The sequence below is a fragment of the Chiloscyllium plagiosum genome, chromosome 17, assembly GCF_004010195.1.
Source record: "Chiloscyllium plagiosum isolate BGI_BamShark_2017 chromosome 17, ASM401019v2, whole genome shotgun sequence".
Classification (NCBI taxonomy): Eukaryota; Metazoa; Chordata; class Chondrichthyes; order Orectolobiformes; family Hemiscylliidae; genus Chiloscyllium; species Chiloscyllium plagiosum.
The window spans coordinates 10,968,944-10,991,672 of NC_057726.1; the positions used below are offsets into that span (position 1 = coordinate 10,968,944).

Genomic DNA, 22,729 nt, shown 5'->3' on the forward strand with positions numbered 1-22,729 from the left:
TAGCTCTTAATTCTAGATGCATTAATCAAATTTAGATTTCATGTAATTTGAACATTAGCCTGGAGCCCTAGGGCACTAGCCCAATGATGGTATTTATTTTGCAGGAAGATCGTCATCACTTTCAACTGAAAGCAGTCAGTCATTGTGGGGAAAATATATTTCTATTTGAGATATTTTGATATTGTAGAAACAATTATCCCCAGAATGCTCCAAAGAGCAGGGACAATCCTGATTTTGAAAACAGAGACAGCAATTTGTTTTATGGATTGAGGATGCTGGTATCAGAGGAACATGAGGAGGACATTCAGCTCATTGAGCTGATTTGCCATTTAATGGGGTTATCATTGACCTGTGACTGAACTCCACATAGCTCCCTGATGTAGGACACATCCCACACTTAAATTCACAGAGCTGTATAGCACAGAAACAGACTCTTCAGTCCAGATTGTCTGTGCTAACCAGATATCCAAATTAACCTCGTCCCATTTGCCAGCATTTGGTCCATATTCCTCAAAACCCTCCCTGTTCATATACTCATCCAGATGCCTTTTAAATTTTGTAATTGTACCAGCCTCCACCACTTCCTCTGGCAGCTCATTTCACACGCGCACACACACACCACCCTTTGTGTGAAAAATTCTCCCCCTTGGATATGTTTTAAATCTTTCCATTCTCACCTTAAACATATGCCTTCTAGTTTTGGACTCCCCTGCCCTGAGGAAAAGACCATGTCTATTCACTCTATCCGTGCCCCTTGTGATTTTATAAACTCCAATAAAGTCACACCCCAACCCCCCGCCCCCACCCCGGCCTCTGACGCTCCAGGGGAAATAGTGCCAGTCTATTCAGACTCTCCCTACAAGTAAAAACCCTCCAACCATGGCATCTTCCTCATAAATTGTTTCTGAATGCTTTCAAGTTTAACAAAATCTTCCCTGTAGCCAGGAGACCAGAACTGAACGCAGTATTCCATGACTGGCCAAATCAATATCCTATACACCCATAATGTGACCGCCCAGCTCCTATACTCAAACACTTGGAACCAAAGACGACTAGTGTCCAGAACATCTTATCACAAGCACTCAATTGACAGAGCTTCAAACTTTTCATGTCTAAGTTTCTCGAAATCTCTCTCCCCAGGTCACTTTGAGTACGGTGAACAAGTACAGCAATTAAGAGCATTAGTATATCATTGGGACAAAGAAAAGACAACATGTTTTATAAATTCCCACTTTGTGTCAGTCCTAGCCTCAACATAATTTCATCCCATATACACAGTCTCGGAGACTGATAGAAATTACACAAGTGAAAGGAACAAAAAAACTCAAGCTTATGAACATCAGAGACATCATCGCCAGCAAACCTAATAACCTTATAAATTATGTACATTAAACCTTTGACCTTATCCAACAGGATTAAATCTCAGAATCTAAATGTTGACCTATCACTGTTTGGGTGAGGGGAGATCTTGCTGTGCTCAGCCCAGTTGTTGCTGGTCCCTACATTCCAATGTCTATTGACTGTAAAGTACTTTGGAACACCTGAGATTATGAAGTGCACTGGATAAATGCAAATTCTTTCTTTTAATTATCAAGGCAAGGAGTTATCTGTCTCTCAGTTTGCAGGGCTGAGGGCAAACTTTGATTTCACTTCTCTATCAGTAGCTGCCCCAATGAGGCTATGAAGGACACTGGTGTCTCAGTGCCAAACAACCCCAGGTTCACACAGTTTCAGAAAGCCACCATCGGCAATGGGCCAATGGACATGACCTGTTGCCAATGAGAAGGCTTTTGGGAAGATGAAAATGTTGAACATCCTTCACTGAGGAAGCACCTTTTTGAAAGACTGAGTGGCCTCCCCATGTCTATTCTACCAGGAACAGAGCTCATCCATTCGGGTCCTTACCAATCATCATGGAGAGTGTCTTCCTTAGACAGAGAAATGAATGCTCTGGATTGATGCAGCCAGATGAATACAATACTGCTTTGCTCCTCTGACAGAAGAACCATTATAGCTGTCCTTTGCATTGAGTATCAGCTCAGAGGCTCTGCCTAAGAAACCCATTCCCCTCTGTGCTCCCTTGGCTTGAGCTGCTGCCTTTGAATACCCCATCAGTAATGATATATGACGTTTGTTTTTGATACTTCAGTGATATTTACATGTTTTAGAGTCAGTGAGGTAACACTGATTCAGAACACTTGGAAAATGGACCTTGTAATTGATGAATCAGACTAAAGCCCTTTTGTCTTCCATCTGTTTCTCTAATTTTTTAACACTATAAACAAACAACAGAATTGTTTTCTTCCCTTTGTCATTTCTGTGAAAATGGATAGCACTCCACCCTCTGCTGCCTGTAACTGAGTAATTTGAACCACAATGTTACATCATTAGCCCCAGCTGAGTGAAAACACACTGATAGCATGCAAACAGAGTGAGCTCCGAAAACAGCTATGTTATTAGAATGGGGTTTAGACATCTTCAACAAGAGGCCACAGGGCAGAACAGCACTCAGGTCGATTAGAGCAGGAATTATGTTGTTTCAACCATAGTCACTAAACCCACATTACAATTCAGATTATACACACTCACACCAAGTCCCGCTCATTCACCAGCTCGGTACTTATCCTCCTATATCGACTCTCTGTGTAGCAATGCCTTAAATTTGAAATTCTCCTGCTTCCTCTCTACAAGTCTCTGAGATTGCTCTCCAGGTCATTCTGGTATAATGCGCATTGCGTCAACACGAATTGACTATAACGTGACTGACAAATTATGGATGCTGTTTGGATAACGTAAACTTTCTACTGAGCGGGTATAGCGATTTTCTATAGCGTTTGTCTACAGTGTGATTTTCTATTGCTCAAGGTAACAGAGGAACGTACCTGTCGCATTATAGCAGAAGGAACCAAAAAAATTGATGAGGGCAGAGTGGTAGACATTGTGTACTTAGACTTGAATGAAGGCTGTGATAAGGTTCTGCATGGTTAGTAAAGTTAGATCACATGAGATTCAGGGTAAGCTTGTCAACTGGTTACAAAATTAGCTTGACATTAGGAGACAGACAGTGATAGTGGAAGGTTGTTTTTGGGACAGGAGGCCTGTGACCAAAGGTATTCCACAGGGATTGATACTGGATCCACTTTTGTTTGTCATTTATGTAAATGATTTGTATGAGAATATAGGAGGCACGGTTTGCGGATGACACCAAAATTGGTGGAATATTGGAAAGTGAAGAAGGCTATCGAAGATTACAAAGAGATCTTGATCCATTGAACCAATAGGCTGAGGAGTGACAGATGGAGTTTAATTTGGATGAATGTGAGGTATTGTATTTTGGTAAAACAATAAGGGAAGGACTTATACAATTAATGGTGGGGCCCTGGGTAGTGTTGTAGAACAGAAAACCTTAGAGGTTCAGGTACATAATTCTTTGAAATTTGCAACATAGGTACACAGGGTGGTTAAGAAGGTAGTTAGCTTGCCTTCATTGCTCAGACCATTGAGTTTAAGAGTTGGGACATCATGCTGAGATTGTACGGAATGTTGGTGAAGCCTTTTCTAGCGTATTGGAGCATGGGAAGGTATTATTAAACTAGGGAGAGGTCAAAAGGATGTTGCCGTGAAGGGAGAGCTTGAGTTATAAGGAGAGACTGTATGTTCAAAGTTTGGGAGAAGATTTGTAGCTCGGGTGCTCGTTGTTGTGGTTCTGTTCGCCGAGCTGGGAATTTGTCTTGCAAATGTTTCATCCCCTGTCTAGGTGACATCCTCAGTGCTTGGGAGCCTCCTGTGAAGTGCTTCTGTGATGTTTCCTCCGGCATTTATAGTGGCCTGTCTCTGCCGCTTCCGGTTGTCAGTTCCAGCTGTCCGCTGTAGTGGCCGGTATATTGAGTCCAGATCGATGTGTTTGTTGATAGAGTCTGTGAACACCAACTAGCCACGAAATGACACGACCAGCTGAACACCAACTAGCCACGAAACGACACGACCAGCTATCCTCAGTAGCCACACACGCAGATGACAAGCAACATGAATTTGACTGGGACAACACTACCATTATAGGGCAAGCCAAACAGAGAACAGCCAGGGAATTCCTAGAGGCATGGCACTCATCCACAGATTCTATCAACAAACACATCGACCTGGACCCAATATACCTGCCACTACAGCGGACAGCTGGAACTGACAACCGGAAGCGGCAGAGACAGGCCACTATAAATGCCAGAGGAAACATCACAGAAGCGCTTCACAGGAGGCTCCCAAGCACTGAGGATGTCACCTAGACAGGGGACGAAACGTTTGCAACACAAATTCCCAGCTCGGCGAACAGAACCACAACAATAGAGACTATATGGACTGGGACTTTTTTCACTGCAGCATAAGCGGTTGAGGGGTGACCTTTTAGAAGTTTATAAAATCCTGAGGAGCATAGATAAGGCAAAGGTCTTTTCCATACGGTGTAGGAGTTCAAAACTAGGGGGCAGATTTTTCCCAATATACCTGCCACTACAGCGGACAGCTGGAACTGACAACCGGAAGCGGCAGAGACAGGCCACTATAAATGCCAGAGGAAACATTCCATACGGTGTAGGAGTTCAAAACTAGGGGGCAGATTTTTAAGGCAAAAGGAGAAAGATCTAAAAAGGACATGAGGGAAAACTTTTTTTACACAGAAAGTGGTTAGTGTTTGGAATGAATTACCAGAGCAAGTGGTGGTTGCAGGTACAAATACAATGTTTAAAAGACTTTTGGATGCATAGGAAAGGTTTGGAAATTTACAGGTCAAATGCAGGCAGGTGGGCCTAGTTTAGTTTGGGAACATGGTCGGCATGGACTTGTTGAACTGAAGGGTCTGCTTCCATTCTGTATGACAACTCTGACACAGCTGAAATGTTAATGCTCAACAGGTTCACCCTCCAGGCTGAGGAATCTACCTGTGTTATCTCTGAGGTTATATAATGGAAAGTTAGGCCTCAAAAGGCTCTTCTAGACTTAGACACCATCGTGTCTCCAATGCGCGTCAGCTGCGTGCACTTTGTCCAGTGGAACTGCAGAGAGTTGAGAACTGACACTTGTCTGATTGGGAATGGTAACATCTCAAACCAACTCACTGCCCATGACAGGATGCTGAGCACAGAGGTGGCTAATTAGTAGTCCACCTCTAGGTAAATATCTATCTTAGATTGTCTCCTGGAATCTCGCCTCCATTTGGCTTTGACAGAGAAAATAAGAGCATGAATAAGCCATTCAGCCCTTTGAGTCAAGAGTGTGGACCTGGAAAAGCACAGCAGGTCAGGCAGCATCCAAGGAGCAGGAGAATCGACATTTCGGACAAAAGCCCTTCATTCCTGATGAATGGTGGTGCCCGAAATGTCAATTCTCCTGCTCCTCAGATGTCACCTGAACTGCTGTGCTTTTCCAACACCACACTCTCAACTCTGATCTCCAAAATCTGCAGTCTTCACTTTAGACAGTAGACAATAGACAATAGACAATAGGTGCAGGAGTAGGCCATTCTGCCCTTCGAGCCTGCACCACCATTCAACATGATCATGGCTGATCATTCCTAATCAGTATCCTGTTCCTGCCTTATCTCCATAACCCTTGATTCCACTATCTTTGAGAGCTCTATCCACAGAACTGCACACAGTACTCCAGGTGTGGTCTCACCAGGGCCCTGTACAGCTGCAGAAGCACCTCTTTGCTTCTATACTCCATTCCTTTTGTTATGAAGGCCAGCATGCTACTAGCCTTCTTCACTACCTGCTGTACCCATTCTCCCATTTAGTCCCTCAAGCTGCTCCACCATTCATTATGATCATGGCTGATCATCTGACTCAACAGCCTGTTCTTGTCTTTCCCCCATTATCCTTTGATCCCCCAAGTGCTATATCCAATTCCTTCTTTAAATCAAGATCTCAAAGGCTCTGTGTAATTCCTTCCCTCTCAACAGTTCTGAAGGTGGATGCAAGTGGTGTTGGTGATGAGTGGGATCTGCATTTCAGCTCAAAACTCTCCAAAATATAACTGAGCTGCTTCACCCAGAAGCAGCCCTGGTGAAGAGGATGGTGCCATTGATAAGAATTCCCCAGTGCTGCCAGAACCTGATAGCACTCATTCATTTTCTCATCTCCCGTAAGTCAATCTACCCAATTTCCAACCGTGGCTCCAAGATTTTGAGTCCTCTCCCTTTTCGGAAAGGTTCTTTTAACGGTTACAGCAGGGCTTCCCAAAGCGGGGTTGTGAGTGGAAATTCTGGGGTCGTAAGCTCACAGGCAACAAGGCCAACCCTCTTCCCTTCACTCTTGAAGGGCATCTGCTCCACTCATCAAGGGGTTGTGATAATCTTCAAGCCTCAAAACGGTGTCACACTGGTGACAAGTTTGGGAATCATTGGTTTCCAGCCTGGTCTGAAGGGAGTTGGAATAATGCTCCCTCATGTTGTGGAGGTGCTGAGTCAACTGGGGGGGCTAAGGTGAGAAGTCACATGACACCAGGTTATAGTCCAACAGGTTTATTTGAAATCTCTACTGTTCGGAATGCTGTTCTTTCATCAGGCGAAGTTCTTTCAAATAAAGGACCTTGTTGTTTCCTCAGATATTGAATTGCCTCTAGATCATGGAAAAAAACCATCTTTCCCTTTAGAATCATGTTTCCATTGAATATACATAAAATATTAATGGGGGACTGGTACCCACAACAACTCACAACCCCGCTTTGGGAATATGCTTAAAGCTGTAGCATATTCAATTGTGATCCACACTAACTGGGCAATAGCATAGAAAAAGAAATTTCTGGTTTTTCCAGTCACTCATAAAGAGTGTGGGCGGCACGGTGGCCCAGTGGTTAGCACTGCTGCCTCACAGCGCCTGTAGACCCGGGTTCAATTCCCGACTCAGGCGACTGACTGTGTGGAGTTTGCACATTCTCCCCGTGTCTGCGTGGGTTTCCTCCGGGTGCTCCGGTTTCCTCCCACAGTCCAAAGATGTGCGGGTCAGGTGAATTTGCCATGCTAAATTGCCCGTAGTGTTAGGTTAAAGGGGTGGATGTAGGGGTATGGGTGGGTTGCGCTTCGGCGGGTCGGTGTGGACTTGTTGGGCCGAAGGGCCTGTTTCCACACTGTAAGTAATCTAATCTAATCTAATCATCATTTGACAGAGAATGTTCACTGGTAGTGTTGGAGTGCAGGATTTATCATGTACCAAGAAACTGACCTTTCATGCCTGTGATCTGAACTCCAATATCAGTCTGAAACTAATGTTGCTAGGGTTGGAGGATTTGAGCTATAGGGAGGGCTGAACAGGCTAGGGCTGTTTTACCTGGTGCGTCAGAGGTTGAGGGGTGACCTTATAGGGGTTTATAAAATCATGAGGGGCATGGACAGGATAAACAGACAAGGTCTTTTCCCTGGGACGGGGAATTCCAGAACAAGAGAACATAGATTTAGGATGAGAGGGGAAAGATATAAAAGGGGCCTAAGGGGCACAGAGGGTGGTGCATGTATGGAATTAGCTGCCAAAGGAAGTTGTGGAGGCTGATAAAATTGCAGCATTTAAAAGGCATCTAGATGGGTATATGGATAGGAAGAGTTTAGAGGGATATGGGTTGAGCCCTGGCAAATGGGACTAGATTAAGTTGGAATATCTGGTTGTTATGGATGAGTTGGACTGAAGGGTCTGTTTCTGTGCTGTATATCTCTGTGACTCAATGATACGGCAAAGGTTGGAAATTTGGAAATGGAGGACACTCTTTCAGTGTAGGGCTACGTCTGGATATATAATCAAGATTCAGATCTCATCTTTCCTGAAGAGAGGACTGGACTGCAGTAGAAGACATAAATGAAACCCTCTTTTCACCAGATCAGAGTTCTTAAACACAGATGGAAGCTACGTGTAAGTGTGCATTTGTGAGAGAGAGAGAAAGAGAGAGTGTGCGAGATAGAACACTAAGCATTGCCACATCTCACTGGTAAATGAAAGCATCCTCTCATTGATATGTCTGTCCCCACATTTAAATGGTTGGGTCATACATTTTATGAAATAGCAGCTAGTGTTTTGTACCAAGATAAGCAAACAGTAAGAAACCAGTTCTCAAACATAAGGAATAAGTATGTTCTTAAGAGAATCGCATCAAAGTGCTCTTTCATTCCTCATCCCAAGCATTTGATTAGACTTTCTTTTCCCAATTAAAAAAGCTTCAAACACTCACATGGCTATTTTGTAACTCATTGCATCCAATTAAACCTCCCTTTCATCTACAGCATCAAGATGAGGGCTCAGCCATTACATCACACTGTCTGGGATTTTAATTTTCATTTTGAGGGCAGAAAGAAAAACTCACAACAGTTCCTTTTCAAAGGTTCTAATGATGAAAACATTGTATGTGGTGTTGACATCACCTTTTCATTCCAACATCTCTGCAATGATTAAGGGTTCACCATTTGGACAATTATGCAGCCGAAGGATCTTTCTCAGAATTCAGCAGCGGACGCTAATTAAATGCGACGACATGGGGAGGCGGGGGTGGGCCATGATGATGTCACCCATCCAACTGAACCCACCAGCACGCTGCCAACCTGTCAGCGTTAATTTTGTGGCAGACACAAGTGACGGGAGTGAACAAGGAGGGAGATGAAAAGGGAGCTTACTTCAAAGGCGAGTGTCTCATTAGTTGGACCCGCTGAGTACAGGCTCTCTGGTGTGTTGAATGACCGCTGGTAGTGAAACACAGCTCCTCCAAACCTGAACTGCCCCGGCCAGTCCACTGTCCAATCCCCTGTCAGGTGGTATTTGCCCTTCAGGCTGCGCACTGCCAAGTAACTCGTTGAGATCTCCAGCTCCTGCACGTGAATGCTCCGAGCCCCCGCTGGTACCGTGACAACAAGGTAGTACTCTGTGAAACCCAAAACCGAGAAGTCATTGATGAGGAACAGAAAGGAAGCAATAGAAAGACTCAATTCATACAGCCATCCAGTTCGCAGTTCACCTGGAACAGTTCAGTTCTCCTCAGGGAGGTCAGGTATTTCAGTCAAGTTGTTCACACATGATAGGACAGGTGGGACTTGAAGCTGGGACTCCTAATCCAGACATAGGCGTACTACCACTGCACCATCACTTTGTATTAGAGGGGATGTAGTGCAGATTCACTCAATGATCCCAACTCTAAAAGGGTTAATATATGTCACCAAGTGGTATAGATTAGGCTTGTACTCCTTGAATACACAGATGGTCGAATTGAGGTGTTTAAGATAATCAAGGGGCTTGCTGAACGGGATCAATATGACGACTTCCTTTGGTGGGCGAATGCAGAATAAGGGAAACCTAACACTCTGACGAGATTTAGCCCTTTCCAGGCTGATATCACAAAATATATCTTCACGAAAATGGCAGTGAAAATCTGGAACTGTCTCCCTGAAGAAACACTGAATGGTTTGCTCCGGTTTCTATATACATTGGCTGTATCTACATTCATGTCAATCAAGCTACTTAAATGCTAAAAGCAAACAGCAGCATTGAGAGTGAACTGAAGCTTATCGATTCCATTAAACTCATGACTCTGGGAAGTGCATTTTTTGTTCTGATTAATTTTCAAAATTACTTCAAATTTTCACCGGTCCCCATGGTTTTGTTTTATCTCAGGTCTGTGTATTATAAATCGGAGGCTAAGAGAAATATCATCCCACGTGCCAAACAGCATCAAGCACTGAAGAGTGCATTGAATAGTGTTTAACTCTGATGCTGCTCAGGTTCTCAAAGTCAGGGTTAAAAGACGTTAACAGGATGGAACACTGAAACTGAAGTGCAAATCCATAGACCTACCAGCACTTTTTTAATTGAAGGCAGACAGATAGGAGAATGATCCCAGGGCTTAAACTGTTAAATTATGAGGCAAAATTCAACAGACCTTACATATATTCCCTTGCTGACAGTGGCTAGAGAGGCAGTGGTACAGTCACTGGTCTAGTAATCCAAAGAACTGGGTAATGTATGGTGCCACGGGCTTGAATCTCAGATGGTGAAATTTGAATTTCATAGTGATACTGAATGCAATTAGCAAAACTGGAATGAAAAGGGACCCAAACATTTTCTACCAACACATAAGTAGTAAGCAGCTGGTAAGTGGTAAAGGGGATCCTATCACAGACATCAAGAATGATATATACATTGATATACTATACTAGAATAATAAATGAGCTCTTTGCATCAGTGCTTACTGAAGATAAAAGAAATTTCTGAAGGGGAAATAGTGGAGGCAATGCACAAGGTGAAAATTGAAAGGGACAAGATACTGGAAGGGCTGTCTATGTTTAGGGGAGATGAGTCTCCTGGCCTGGATGGACTATATTGGCTGCATTGATTGCTGAATGATGTGATGGGCAGTGAGAGAGCAACTGGGCTTTCCTTGATCTTTCAAAGTTCCCTAGATATGGAGGAGCCAGTTGGCCTTTATTCAGAAAAGCGTGCAAGGACAGTTCTCACAACTCCAGGTGAGTTAATCTACAATCAGCAGTGGGTCAGGGTTTGGAATCCATGATCAGCAGAAAGAAATCAGTGGACACCTGAAGAGCATTTTGAGTGAGTTACAGAAAAGCAGCACAGTGCATGCTTAACTAATTAACTGAACCTTTTGCTGAACTATCAGAGATTACAGGAGTGTGGTGGATGTTGTTTATATGGATTATTTTTAGAAATTGCATTCAATAAAGCATCACACAAATGACTGTGCACAACATTGAGACTTATGGAATAGGAGGGTCAGTGTGCAACTGAATAGCAAATTGGCATAAGGACAGAAAAAAAGGCAGATGTGGTGGAGCGCTGTTTTTTTCAAGAAAGTGATAGATAGTGGCATTCCCCAAGTTGGAGGACCACTGCCTTCTCTGCTGTAATGTAGAGTTACTCATTAACATTTGCCCATGAGACTGAAGTTGGAGGAATTGTAAATAGTGAAGACAATAAATAGAGATTGGCCAGCAAAGTTAGGAGGCAAATGGCAGGTGGAGTTTAATCTGAAGAAGTGTAAGGTGCTGCATTGTGGCAGAGGGGATGTGGAGCAGTGATAAAGTCATAGAGGTCTACAGGACTGAAAAAGACCCCTTTGCTTTAACGACATTATTCATAAATATTCTCAGGATTAAAAGGATTGAGGGGCCCACATGCATTGATGTTAAGTGCCAGGTCACACTCAGAGTGGTGAGCAAAGCATATAAAACTTTGGGCTTTGTAAATATTAGTATTGATTATAATAGCAGAGAGATTGTGCTAAACCTATACAGAACTCTGGCTAACCCACAGCAAGAATACTGTTCCCAGTTCTGGTCAGGACACTTTGGGAAAGATGTGCTGGTCCTTGAGCAGATAGACAGGAGATTTACCAGAACGTTTCCAGGAACGGGGAGTCTTAGTTAACAGGTTAAGTTGGAAAGGCTGGGTTCATTCTCCTTAGAGCAGAGAAGACTGAGGGGAGATTTGTTAGTGATGTACAAGATTATGACATGCTTAGATTAAATAGACATTAGCACACTGGACAAGCATTAAGAGACCCAAATTGGGATTTTGAGCAAGAGATACATTGGTTTATAATAAAGCATGTTTCCACATAGTGAGTGGCTTTGACTTGGAGCCCACTGCCCATGAGGATGGAGGAAGCAAAAATAACTTATGGTTTGAAATAGAAATTATAACGGCCACTTGACGGAGATAAACTTGTCGGTCCACAAGGACCAAGCCAGGGAGTGGGATTGATTTATGGAATCTCCACAGGGCAGAAAGAGGCAACTCCCCAAAGAGCATCCCACTCAGACCCACCACCCCTATCCCATCCCCTCACCCTTACATTCCCCATGGCTAACCCACCTAGCCTGCACAAACCTGGACACTATAGGTAATTTAGGATAGCCAACCCAACTAATCTTTGTGACTGTGGGAGGAAACCGGAGCTCCCGGGAGGAAACCCACACAGACACGGGGAGAATGTGCAAACTCCACACAGATCATCACCTGAGGCAGGAATTAAACCAAGGTCCCTGGTGCTGTGAGGCAGCAGTGCTAACTGCTGTGCCACTGTGCCAACCTGAGATTGGATTGCACCATGGAAAATGGCACAAACACAATGAGCTGAATGGCCTCCTTCTGTGCTATAAACAACTCTCTGACAGTAACAGATAAATGAATGCATGGCATATTGCTGCAGTGGGCTCCTTGTTTCTGATATACTTGCCATTTGCCCGGTGCTGTTGATGGTACTGCCCTCTGAAGAATTTGCAGGTTGAATTGTCTCCATTGCATAATCCACAAGCATCCACGCCAGCCTTGGAGCCCAGAACATGGTCACATCCCACCGCCTGAGGAAATATTTCACTGATTACAATTCAGTCGGCCACCTGAGCACCAATTGGGATTCCTACCTGAGGGCTTTCTGTTGTGTATGGCTCAGCTAATCACTGCCTTAAGATTGTGCTTAACAGCAATTACGGGAGCCCTACCCACATTACATTCAAAACCCGTGCTGCATCACAATGTTTGCCAGTGTTTGCAGTCAGTCAAATAATTTCTTGGCTTCTGGCAATGTTTCTCAAGAAGAGGGGAGACACGATAAGGGCCGAGAAACATGTAAGGAAGTATGAAACTCCTAGTCTGCTTGGCTTCTCAACAACCAGACAAGATGCGGACCATCTGTGCAATGAAGGTTATCTCACATTCCACAAGCGTGTGGCAAAGTTCACCAAAGCAGCAATGCTTTGTTCCATGTGTTACTTATGTTTCTTTTTCTCTGTAATATTTAGAGGGTGACTGGTGACAGCTAGAACCCAAGGGAGTCAAGCTCTTCAAATTCTGACATCCTAAATTTAAATCCCACGACTAGACTGGAATCTATGGCCAAGATTTACTGAACCTGCTGACCTTGAGCAGGGTCACTAGTAGGATGAAAGTCGGAAAAAAAATGAGCTGGAAAGGCTCTATTTACATTCTGGCGTAAAAGCAACTGGGGTGGTTTTCTTAACTGAAATAATGCAATATAGACAGTACTTCAATCAAAGAAAAGAAGGAAACAGAAGATGACAGTCTAGGTGCGAAAGTATGGGCAACGTATTTTACCTCACAAATGCCATCGATGCAAACATCGAATTTGTTCTCAACGCACCGAGTTCCATCCTTCACTTTGTTAGACATGGCAAAGAAGAAGTCAAAATCTTCAGCAATGCAATACAACTTGCAAACATCTTCATCTGGAAATACAAAACAAGGGATTGTGCCACTTGAATACATGCCACAGGGTGGTCGACAGGCACTGTATTTATCTAACCATCTCCAATTAAAAGTGGGTCAATTTGAACTAGCTTTTTTTAATGTATCTCACCACGCAAATGACAGGGAGAGACACAAGACAGACACGTTAGTTACTGGACTCCGTGTCTGCTTGATCCACAGGCTTATCCTTCAGGCACTTCTGATAAGACATTTTAAACATTGGTAAACAACAGCTAGAATCTGTCACTTCAAGCACTCTAGCAATAGAATCCAAGGCATTTAAAGACCAGTTAGGAGCCAACCATTTTGCTGTGGGTCTGGGGTCACGTGTTGGCCAGACCAGGTTAAGACGGCAGATTTGCTGTGCTGAGTACCATAAGAAACTGCAGAGAATTGTGAATACAGGTCAGACTATCTCGCAAGTCAACCTTCCATCCATCCACTCCGGCTACATTTCCTGCTGCCTCAGAAAAGCAGCTAATATATTCAGAGTCTCCTCCCACCCCAGTTATAATCTCTTCCAACCTCTTCCATTGAGTAGAGCTTAAACACATGTACCAACAGGTCCAAGAACAGCTTCTTCCCCACTGCTATTAGACTCCTGAATGGACCTCTCAAATTTAACGCTGACCTCGCTCTCAGTGCACTTTCTCTGCAGCTGTAACATTGTATTCCTCACTCTGTTCTATCACCCCTGTGCACTTTGTATGGTATGATCTGCCTGTGCTGCACGCAAAACAAAACTTTTTGCTGTACCTAGGTTATGTGACAATAATAAATCCAAGACTTCCTTCCCAAAATGGTATTAGTGACAATCAGCAGTGTTTACATGCTCACCATTAAGCTAGCTTTTAATCCCAGATTTTCACCATCTGCTTCAGTGAGGTTTGAATCCACATTTCCCAAAGCATTAGTCTGGGGTACTGGATTACTAGTCCCATGACAATATCAATATGCTACCACCTCTCCTTCCAGATGTCACTGCCCTGAAATTTAAATAAGAGTTACATCTCTTTCTGTAGATGCTACCAGAATTACTGAGTATGTCCAAAGTTTCTTGATTTTATGTCTTTGTGTAGAGTTGTTGAGAATACTATAGATGTATTTATTGGGAAGAAAAGAAAGAATGCAGGAAAAAGCAATGGAAGGATATTGTTGATGGGGTGAGATGAAGAAAAGGAGGATACTCAGAAGGAGCACAAACACAGGCATGGAACAGTTGGAATGAATGTCCATGTAGGAACAAATTACTGCAGATGCAGGAATCTGTACTGAAAACACATGCTGGGGATCACAGCGGGTCAGACAGCATCCATGGGGAGAGAGCAAGCTAATGTTCCAAGTCTAGATGACTCGTCATCAGAGCTCTGTCTGTGTGGAGTGTGGACCAGGTTATAGTCCAACAGGTTTATTTGGAAGCACTAGCTTTCAGAGCGCTGCTCCTTCATCAGGTGGCTGTCAACCACCTGATGAAGGAGCAGTGGTCAAAAAGTTAGTGCTTCCAAATAAACCTGTTGGACTATAACCTGGTGTTGTGTGATTTTTTATTTTTATTTCAATTTGGCAGGTCGTGTAACATAGTAACATTGAATTAGCCATCCATCAAAACTCTCCACCCCATATTCCTGGAAACTTTCCAAGGAAAATTGGGCAGGATGGGTAATATAAGGTCATTAGATATCATCCAAAGTTCAAATTACACACTGCAAACAACTGATGCTCTCGTGAATGAGTCACTTGAGCAAGGAATGGGAGGTGATGACCTATTAGCAATGTGGTAACCCGATGGTTCAGGTTAATGTTTTCAGGCTGCAGGTTCAAATCCTATCATGGCAGCTGGTAGAATCTAAATTTAATTTCATTAATGGTGACTGTGACAACTAGCACTGGCCTGCTGTGCTGTTCCAGCAATAAAGTTTCAACTTTGATCTCCAGCATCTGCAGACCTCACTTTCTCCTCATTGTTAAAAGCCCAACTGGCCTTTAGGGAAGGAAATCTGCCATCCTTACCCATGTGACACTAGACACACACTAATGTGCTTGACTGCTCCCCCCTCCCATACTCTGAAATAGCCCAGTGGGCCACTCAGTTCAAGAGCAATTAGGAATGGACATCAAGGAACCCCTATATCTCATGAAAGAACAATTAAAATATGTCCTTAACACACCTTGACACACATTTGTAGTATTTCTTTCATTGAACATTATAAAATGAGTACAAATAACATTCAGATAAATGGCATTTGTAGAGAAGTTGTGTGCTGGAGGCTGAAGGAGATGTGGTTCCATGTTGATCAGGAAAAAAAGAAAGAATAAAGCACAGGAACCATCCCTTTGGCCCTCCAAGCCTACGCTGATACACCTTCTCCTTCCATACTAAAACTGTCTTCACTTACAGGATCCATATCCCTCTATTCCCTTCCTATTATGTATTTGTCTGAGTGCTTCTTGAATGCTGCTATTGTGATTGCTTCCACGACCTCCTTGGTTAGAGACAAAAAAACTGCAGATGCTGGAATCAAAGGTAGACAAGCAGGAGGCAGGCAGCATCAGGAGGTGGCGAAGTCAATGTTTCAGACATAACCATTCTTCGGCCAAGCAGATCGCACCCTCTACCTGTGTTCACCTTATCCCCATCTCACCACCCTGCCCATGCCACCCCCTTTATCTGCAGCTCCCCCCACACCCACCCCCAGTCCTGAAGAAGGGTTACACCCGAAATGTTGACTTCTCCACCTCCTGATGCTGCCTGGCTTGCTGTGTTCTTCCAGCCTCCTGCTTGTCCACCACCTCTTCTGGCAATGTGTTCCAGAGACTCACCATCGTTTGTGTGAAAAACTTGCCCTGCACCTTGATCCTGTGTCCCCTAGTAATTGACCCCTCCACCCTGGGAAAATGACTCATACCTTCCACTCTATCCATGCTATTCACAATCTTGTAAACTTCTATCAGGATTCCCCTCAACCTTCTGTGTTCCAGCAAAAACAAACCCAGTCTATCCAATCTTTCTTCATAGATAAAATCCCCCATACCAGGCAACATCCTGGTAAATCTTTTCTGTACCTTCTCCAAAGCATCCGCATGCTTTTGGTAGTGTGGTGACCAGAACTGTATACAATATTCCAAGTGTGGCCAAACTAAAGTTCTATAAAGCTGCAGCATAACTTGTCTATCCTTATACTCAATACACCTTCCAATGAAAGCAAGCATGCCATAGGCCTTTTTTACTACCTTAACTACCAGCACTGATCTTTGGACCTGCACACCCTGATCCCAATACTCCTTAGGGTTCTGCCATTCATTGTGTAATTTCCACCTGTACTTGACTTTCCGAAATGCATCACCTCATATTTGTATGCATTAAACTCCATTTGCCATTTTTGTGCCCATGTCTCCAACTGATCTATATTCTGCTATATCCTCTGACAATCCTCCTCAATCTTCCACAACTCTACCAATCTTTGTATCGTCTGCAAACTTTTTAACTGGGCCAGCAATATTTTCTTCCAAATTAATTGTGTAGATCATGAATAGCAGAGATCCCAGCACTGATCCCTGTCGAACATGATTACCCACAATCCTCCATTCCAAAAAGCATCCTTCCACCGCTACCCTTTGTCTCCTATGACTAAGCCAGTTCTGTATCCATCTTGTTCGCCCACCCCGATATCATGTGACTTCACCTTTTGTACCAGTCTGCCATGAGGGACTTGGTCAAAGGCTTTACTGACATCCATATCGACAACATCAACCACTTTTCTCTCATTGATCATCTTCGTTAGCTCCTCAAAAAACCTCCAAGTTTGTGAGGCATGACTCCCACTCACAAAATCATGCTGCCTATTGCTAAAAAAAATGGGAAAGCAGAAGTTACCAGGAAGTAACAAATTTGTACAGCATCTTTGAACAGCTTAGAAATTCTAAAAATGCTTCATAGCCAAGTATGTATTTTTGAAGAGTAGTCACTGCTATACTGTTAAAAACATAACCAGAGGACACAGCTGCAAAATAATTGAAGAGGGGGTATATTTTTAATTGAACAAGTTTGTTCAAGTTTTCCGAAAGATTTGAGGAAAATAATTAATTGTAAATTTCAAAGGGCTACACACTGAAAAGATCCGTGGGGATAAGATAAAGAGTGTGAAACTCTTTGGGTCACATTTTCAGAACAGCCAGCAAGGAAAAGATGGATCAAATGGTCATCTTCTGTGCTGTACAATCCCAATTTCTGCTTTTATCTAAATGAGAAGTTAAAAAGGTTTGCACTGCACATGTGTGCTGCCCATCAGCTGGGAATAACTTTTTCCACTTCCTACACAGGAGGTCTGAGGTAGGTGCAAAGCACATTGCAGGGCGCGTGCACCACTCAGAAAGGAATTAATACATTTCCAAAGCAGACTAATGCCCATCACCACTGGTGCATGGCCAAAATGTTGAAAGTGAAGTTCCAATTTCCCTTTGGAGTGCATTCAACTCATTCTACGGTGAAGTTGGCAGCATGAGTTCTGGGAACAAGGGGAGAAAAACTGCACTCCACTCAGAGGGACTGAAGCTGTAATCCCAAAGGAAATTGTCTTCTCCCCAAAACATTCTGATTCTCTCTGCCCTGTGTATGGTGTCAGACTCAATAGCATTATGGTGATTCCTGCTCGCCCTTGTCAAGCCTCAGCTTTCATCCGAGGACTGGACACTGATGACAGAGGTCCACTCACAGTGAGATCCACGTCAACCTTACAAATGAGTATCGAGCAGCTATCAAAATACTCAGCAGAAACAAAAGGCTTTCATTCACGTAGCGACTTTTGCAATCCTGGGTATTCCTGAAAGAAAGTTCTTTTCGAAGTGTAGTCCCTTACGATAGTGCAGGAACTGCAGCAGGCAAGTTATGCATCGCAAATCTCACAAACAGCAAAGTGCTAATAGGCACATCATCTAGCTGTTTTTCAGAGGGATTAGATAGACAGGGTCGAAGTCCCAAAATTGTGCTGCTCGATCTTTCACATCGCCCCCCCACCCACAAAGGCAAAAGGAGCCAGCTGTTTAATGCCTCATCTGAAAGGTAGCATCTCTGACCTTAGAACAGCTTCTCTGGCAGTGCAGCACTCCTTCAGGACAAACCCTCCAACGCAGCAGCACTCCCTCACTACTCACTCCCCATTAGTACAGCACTCAATCAGTACTGATTCTGTAACAGTGCAGCACTCCCTCATGCTGATTCTGTAACAGTGCAGAATCTCATAAATGACCCTCTTGCAATATAACTGCACTCAGTGTTGATTCTCTGGTAAAGTAGCAATCTCTCATACACTTCACAGTATCAATGTTATGATCAAATCTCTAGACTGGGACTTGAGCCCATAACCTTTTGACACAGTTTCAATTGCATTCATTACAAATACTGTGTCTAAACACTAACTGGACTAACTAAAATCACATCAAACATTTAACCTCTCACCAAAATTAGGTAAGACTTCCCAATGGAACTGGATAATATGGATAATGTACGAGGTCTTTCTGTTTTTTTTTCCTTCCCTGCAGATACTTGGTCAGGCGATATGAGTGAGACACACCTTATCAATTAATGATATGTGAGAACACAGGAAAATGTGTACATGTCAAATATTTTGCCCAAAATAATCACAGCTGGATAAAATGCCTCGACACAATGGCCAATTTCAATAGCGAAACATCTGTAGACCACTCAGGGCCTTGTTAACTTGAACTTGGACATCCATTTATTGAGAATATGAACAACTTTCACTTGAAGAAAATTGAATCGAGTCAGCACATCTCTGAGGACAAGCCAAAGTGGGGTGCAGCATTTTAGCTGAAGCAGCCCAAATCCCAGACACAACAGTACAAAAATAGTAAAGGAGAATGGGTAGCTCTGATAGTGAAGGATGACATCAGGGCAGAAAACCCATCTGGTTTACTAATATCCTTTAGAGAAGGAAATGCCTTCTGTACCCAGTCTGGCCTACATGTGACTCCAGACCCACAGCAATGTGGTTGATTTTCAACTGTTTTCTGAAAATTAGGGATGGGTAATAAATACTGGCCTAGCCAGGGATGCACTCATCCCATGAATGAATTTTTAAAAAGGATATTGTGAAGCTAGAGAGAGTTCAGAAGAGATTTACCAAGACGTTGCCAGGTATGGAAGGCTTGAGTTGGATATGCTGGGACTTTTTCACTGGAGCATGGGAGGTTGAGAGATGACCTTAAAGAGGTTTATAAAATCATGAGGAGTATACACAGGGTTAATGGTGGTATCTTCTTTCCTAGGATAGTGATTTTCAAGACTATTGGGCAAATTTTTAAAGGTAAGAGGAGAGAGATTTAAAATATTCATGAGGAGCATTTTTCTTTTACACAGAGGGTGGCTCGTGTGTGGAATAAACTTCCTGAGGAAACGGTGGATGCAGGCACAATGTTTAAAAGACACTTAGATAAGTACTTAATTAGGAAAAGTTTAGAGAGATGTGGGCCAGGAGCAGGCAGTTGAAACGAGTTTAGTTTGTGATTATGTTGGACCGAAGGGTCTGTTTTCATTCTGAGAGTCTATAATAGCAGTGAAAAAGGGTTTTGCCTCAGAGGATCAAGATGTGGAATCAGCATGGGTAGAGATCAGGAATAACAAGAGTTTGAAAATACTAGTGGGAGTAGTTTATAGGTCCCTAATAATGTCTCAAAATTATAGCAAATCATGTATGCATGACAAAATAGCTGGTTAAAGTTGATTAAGTAGACTGAAAGATATGGTGATAAATTAAAAATGGGAAACATTTAAAGCCAATTCAAAATGTTCAAGAAAAATATCCTCCATTAAAAGAACAAACCTCAACAAGAAAGATGTATCTGTGGTTTACTAAAGATGGAAGTATTAGGTTAAAAGAAGACTATGTTGCAAAGAGTAGGAGAGATCCTAGGACTGGGACTGTCTTAGAAATCAAAAAGCCACCAAAAAATAGATGAAAAAGGATAAACAGGGTGAAATACTCAGGAAAACATAATGCAATCAGAAGACCTTTGACATGTATTTAAAAGAACTACCACAAATGTTGCTCCCTTGGAGGCAGAAACAGGAGGAATTATTCTGGAAATGAGGAAATAGAGGTGACTTGAACTAATATTTTGAGACTAGTTTTAATTTTGATGAAAAAAGGGAGATACAATAGGGAATTACAGGCCAGTTACCCTGACGTCAATGACCAGAAAACTATAGTTTGATCAGACATTATCAACATAGTTTTAGAAAAGAGAAATTGTGTTTAACAAAACGATTAGAATTTTTTTGACAGTAAGGTAGATAAAAGGGTATTAAATATAAAATTGTATGTCCAAAAGGCATTCAAAAAGATGCCACATAAAACTTTAGTAGACAAACCAAGCTGGAGCAGTGGTAATATGTTAACATGGGTAGAGGATAAGCAGAATGCTTTATTTATAGTGGAAGGTTGTGACGACAGGAGTGCCTCAAATATTAGTGTCACAGTGTCAACCACTTACAATTTATATTAATGACTGAGAGAAACAGACAGAGTGCAAAATGTCTAAGTGATCTGATGATAACAAATGTTGAGTAGAATGGCTAACTTTGGAGAAATTATAAAGAGGCAGCAATGAGATACGTACTGGTTAATGTGCAACAAAGTGGCAGAAAGAGTATGATATGGCCAGTCCGAGCTTATTCAGTATGGTATTAAGAATAGACAAATCATTTTTAAAGATACAAACTTTCTAAATGCTGATGTCCAGAAAGGTGCGGGAATACTCATCTAAGGAACACACAATGTTGAATGCGGAAGTGAGAAATCAGGAAAGCAAGTGTCACTCTGGTCTTTAAAGTACAAGAACATGGCAATTACACAGCAATTGTGCATGGTTTTGGTGAGACCATGCCTTAGGAACTGTGCATGGCTTTGGATGGTGTCTCCAAACTAGGTACCTCAGGGCTGAGGCTGTGCTGGGTTGCAGATCCTGCTAGGTTTTGGATCGGGAAGTTAGTCACATGGGTTTTTTGAAGCAAGTTTGAACAGGCATGACCAATGGGAACTTGGAATGTGGGAATGGACTCGTGTGAATAATTAGACAAGTGCATCACTTAATTTTTTTCAATAAGATGTGGTGCATGGCACATTCTGAAAACATCTGGTTTTCAGACAATGCCTGGCTTGGGCAGTTGGAAACAGGCCTAAACACAGGAAGTGGTGCTGCTTAGAGCTGGTCTGGATTCCTCATGATGACATTTTTCTCAGCCAATTACATATTCATGTGTAATGATGCAGACTTGATAAAGGAGCTTAAGGTGGAGGATCCCCGAAGGAGCAGCGACCGTAATATGACAGAATTAACTCAGCAGTTTGAGAGGGAGAAGTTGGAATTTGATACAATGGTAATACAATTGAGTAAAGGTAACTACAAAGACGTGAGGGAGGAGCTGGCCCAGAGTTGATTGAGAAGGGGAACCTCGCAGGGAAGATGGTGAAGCACAGTGCCCCGGGTTTCTAGGGGTAATTCAGGATCCACAGCAGGAATTCATCCCAACGAAGAAGCAGCATTCTAACTGGAGGACGAGGCAACCACAGCCTCAAGGGAAGTTGAGCACAGTAAAAAGGCAAAGAGAAAGCATCCAGTGCTGTGAAGATTAGTGGGAAGCCAGAGGACTGGGGAGCCTTTCAAAACCAGCAGAGGGTAACTAAAAAGGCAATTAGCAGGGGAAAAGATGAAATATAAGAATATGCAAGGGAGTAATATAAAAGAAAATTGCAAGACTATGTTTAGATACCTATCAGGTAAGATAGAGGCAAGAATGGATCTTAGACTATCAGTATCAGTAACAGGGACCAAAGAAATGGCAGGAAAACTGAATAGATACTTTGCATCAGTCCTCATTGGGAAAGACACCAGTAGCATACCAGAATCTCAAGAAAGTCAGGGGGTGAGTGTAGTGACCATCACTAAAGAGAAGATGATGGGGAAGCAGAAAGGTCTGAAAATCGATAAATCATTGGACTTGATGGACTACACTCCAGAGATAGCTGAGGAGATGGTATAAGTATTGATGGTGATCTTCCAAGAATCACTGGAATCAGAGACTGTTCTACAGGACTGGAAAATGGCGAATGTAACACCCCTGTTTAAAAAGGGAGGGATACTGAACATAAGAAACTCTTGTTGAAAAGTGTGATGCTGGAAAAACACAGTAGGCCAGGCAGCATCTGAGGAGCAGGAGAATCGACGTTTCGGGCATAAGCCCTTCTTCAGGAATGAAGCTGGTGTGCCAAGAGGGCTGAGATAAAAGGTAGGGGGGGGGGAATTTGGTGCTGAATCCGAAGGTTGGGACTGAGAATGTAAATTTCTCCAGCTTCCTCATTTCCCCTCCCCCCACCTTATCTCAGTCCCAACTCTCGGATTCAGCACCGCCCTCTTGACCTGCAATCTTCTTCCTGACCTCTCCTCCCCCACCCTCTCTCCAGCCT

At 43.0% G+C, this 22,729-nt stretch overlaps 1 protein-coding gene across 2 annotated transcripts in view; it reads right to left on the bottom strand.

Annotated features, from left to right (window-relative positions):
• Positions 1-22,729, bottom strand: part of adamts18 (ADAM metallopeptidase with thrombospondin type 1 motif, 18) — a 263,961-nt gene that overhangs the window by 80,765 nt on the left and 160,467 nt on the right. For both annotated transcript variants that reach the window (XR_006314069.1, XM_043706550.1), the window contains exons 14-16: positions 13,095-13,225; positions 12,217-12,340; positions 8,645-8,889 (exon numbers count right to left, since the gene is read on the bottom strand). Coding sequence is in view for 1 of the 2 variants with exons in the window: in XM_043706550.1 (XP_043562485.1) it covers positions 8,645-8,889; positions 12,217-12,340; positions 13,095-13,225 (500 nt within the window). In the remaining variant the exon portion in view is untranslated. The remainder of the gene's footprint in view (positions 1-8,644; positions 8,890-12,216; positions 12,341-13,094; positions 13,226-22,729) is intronic.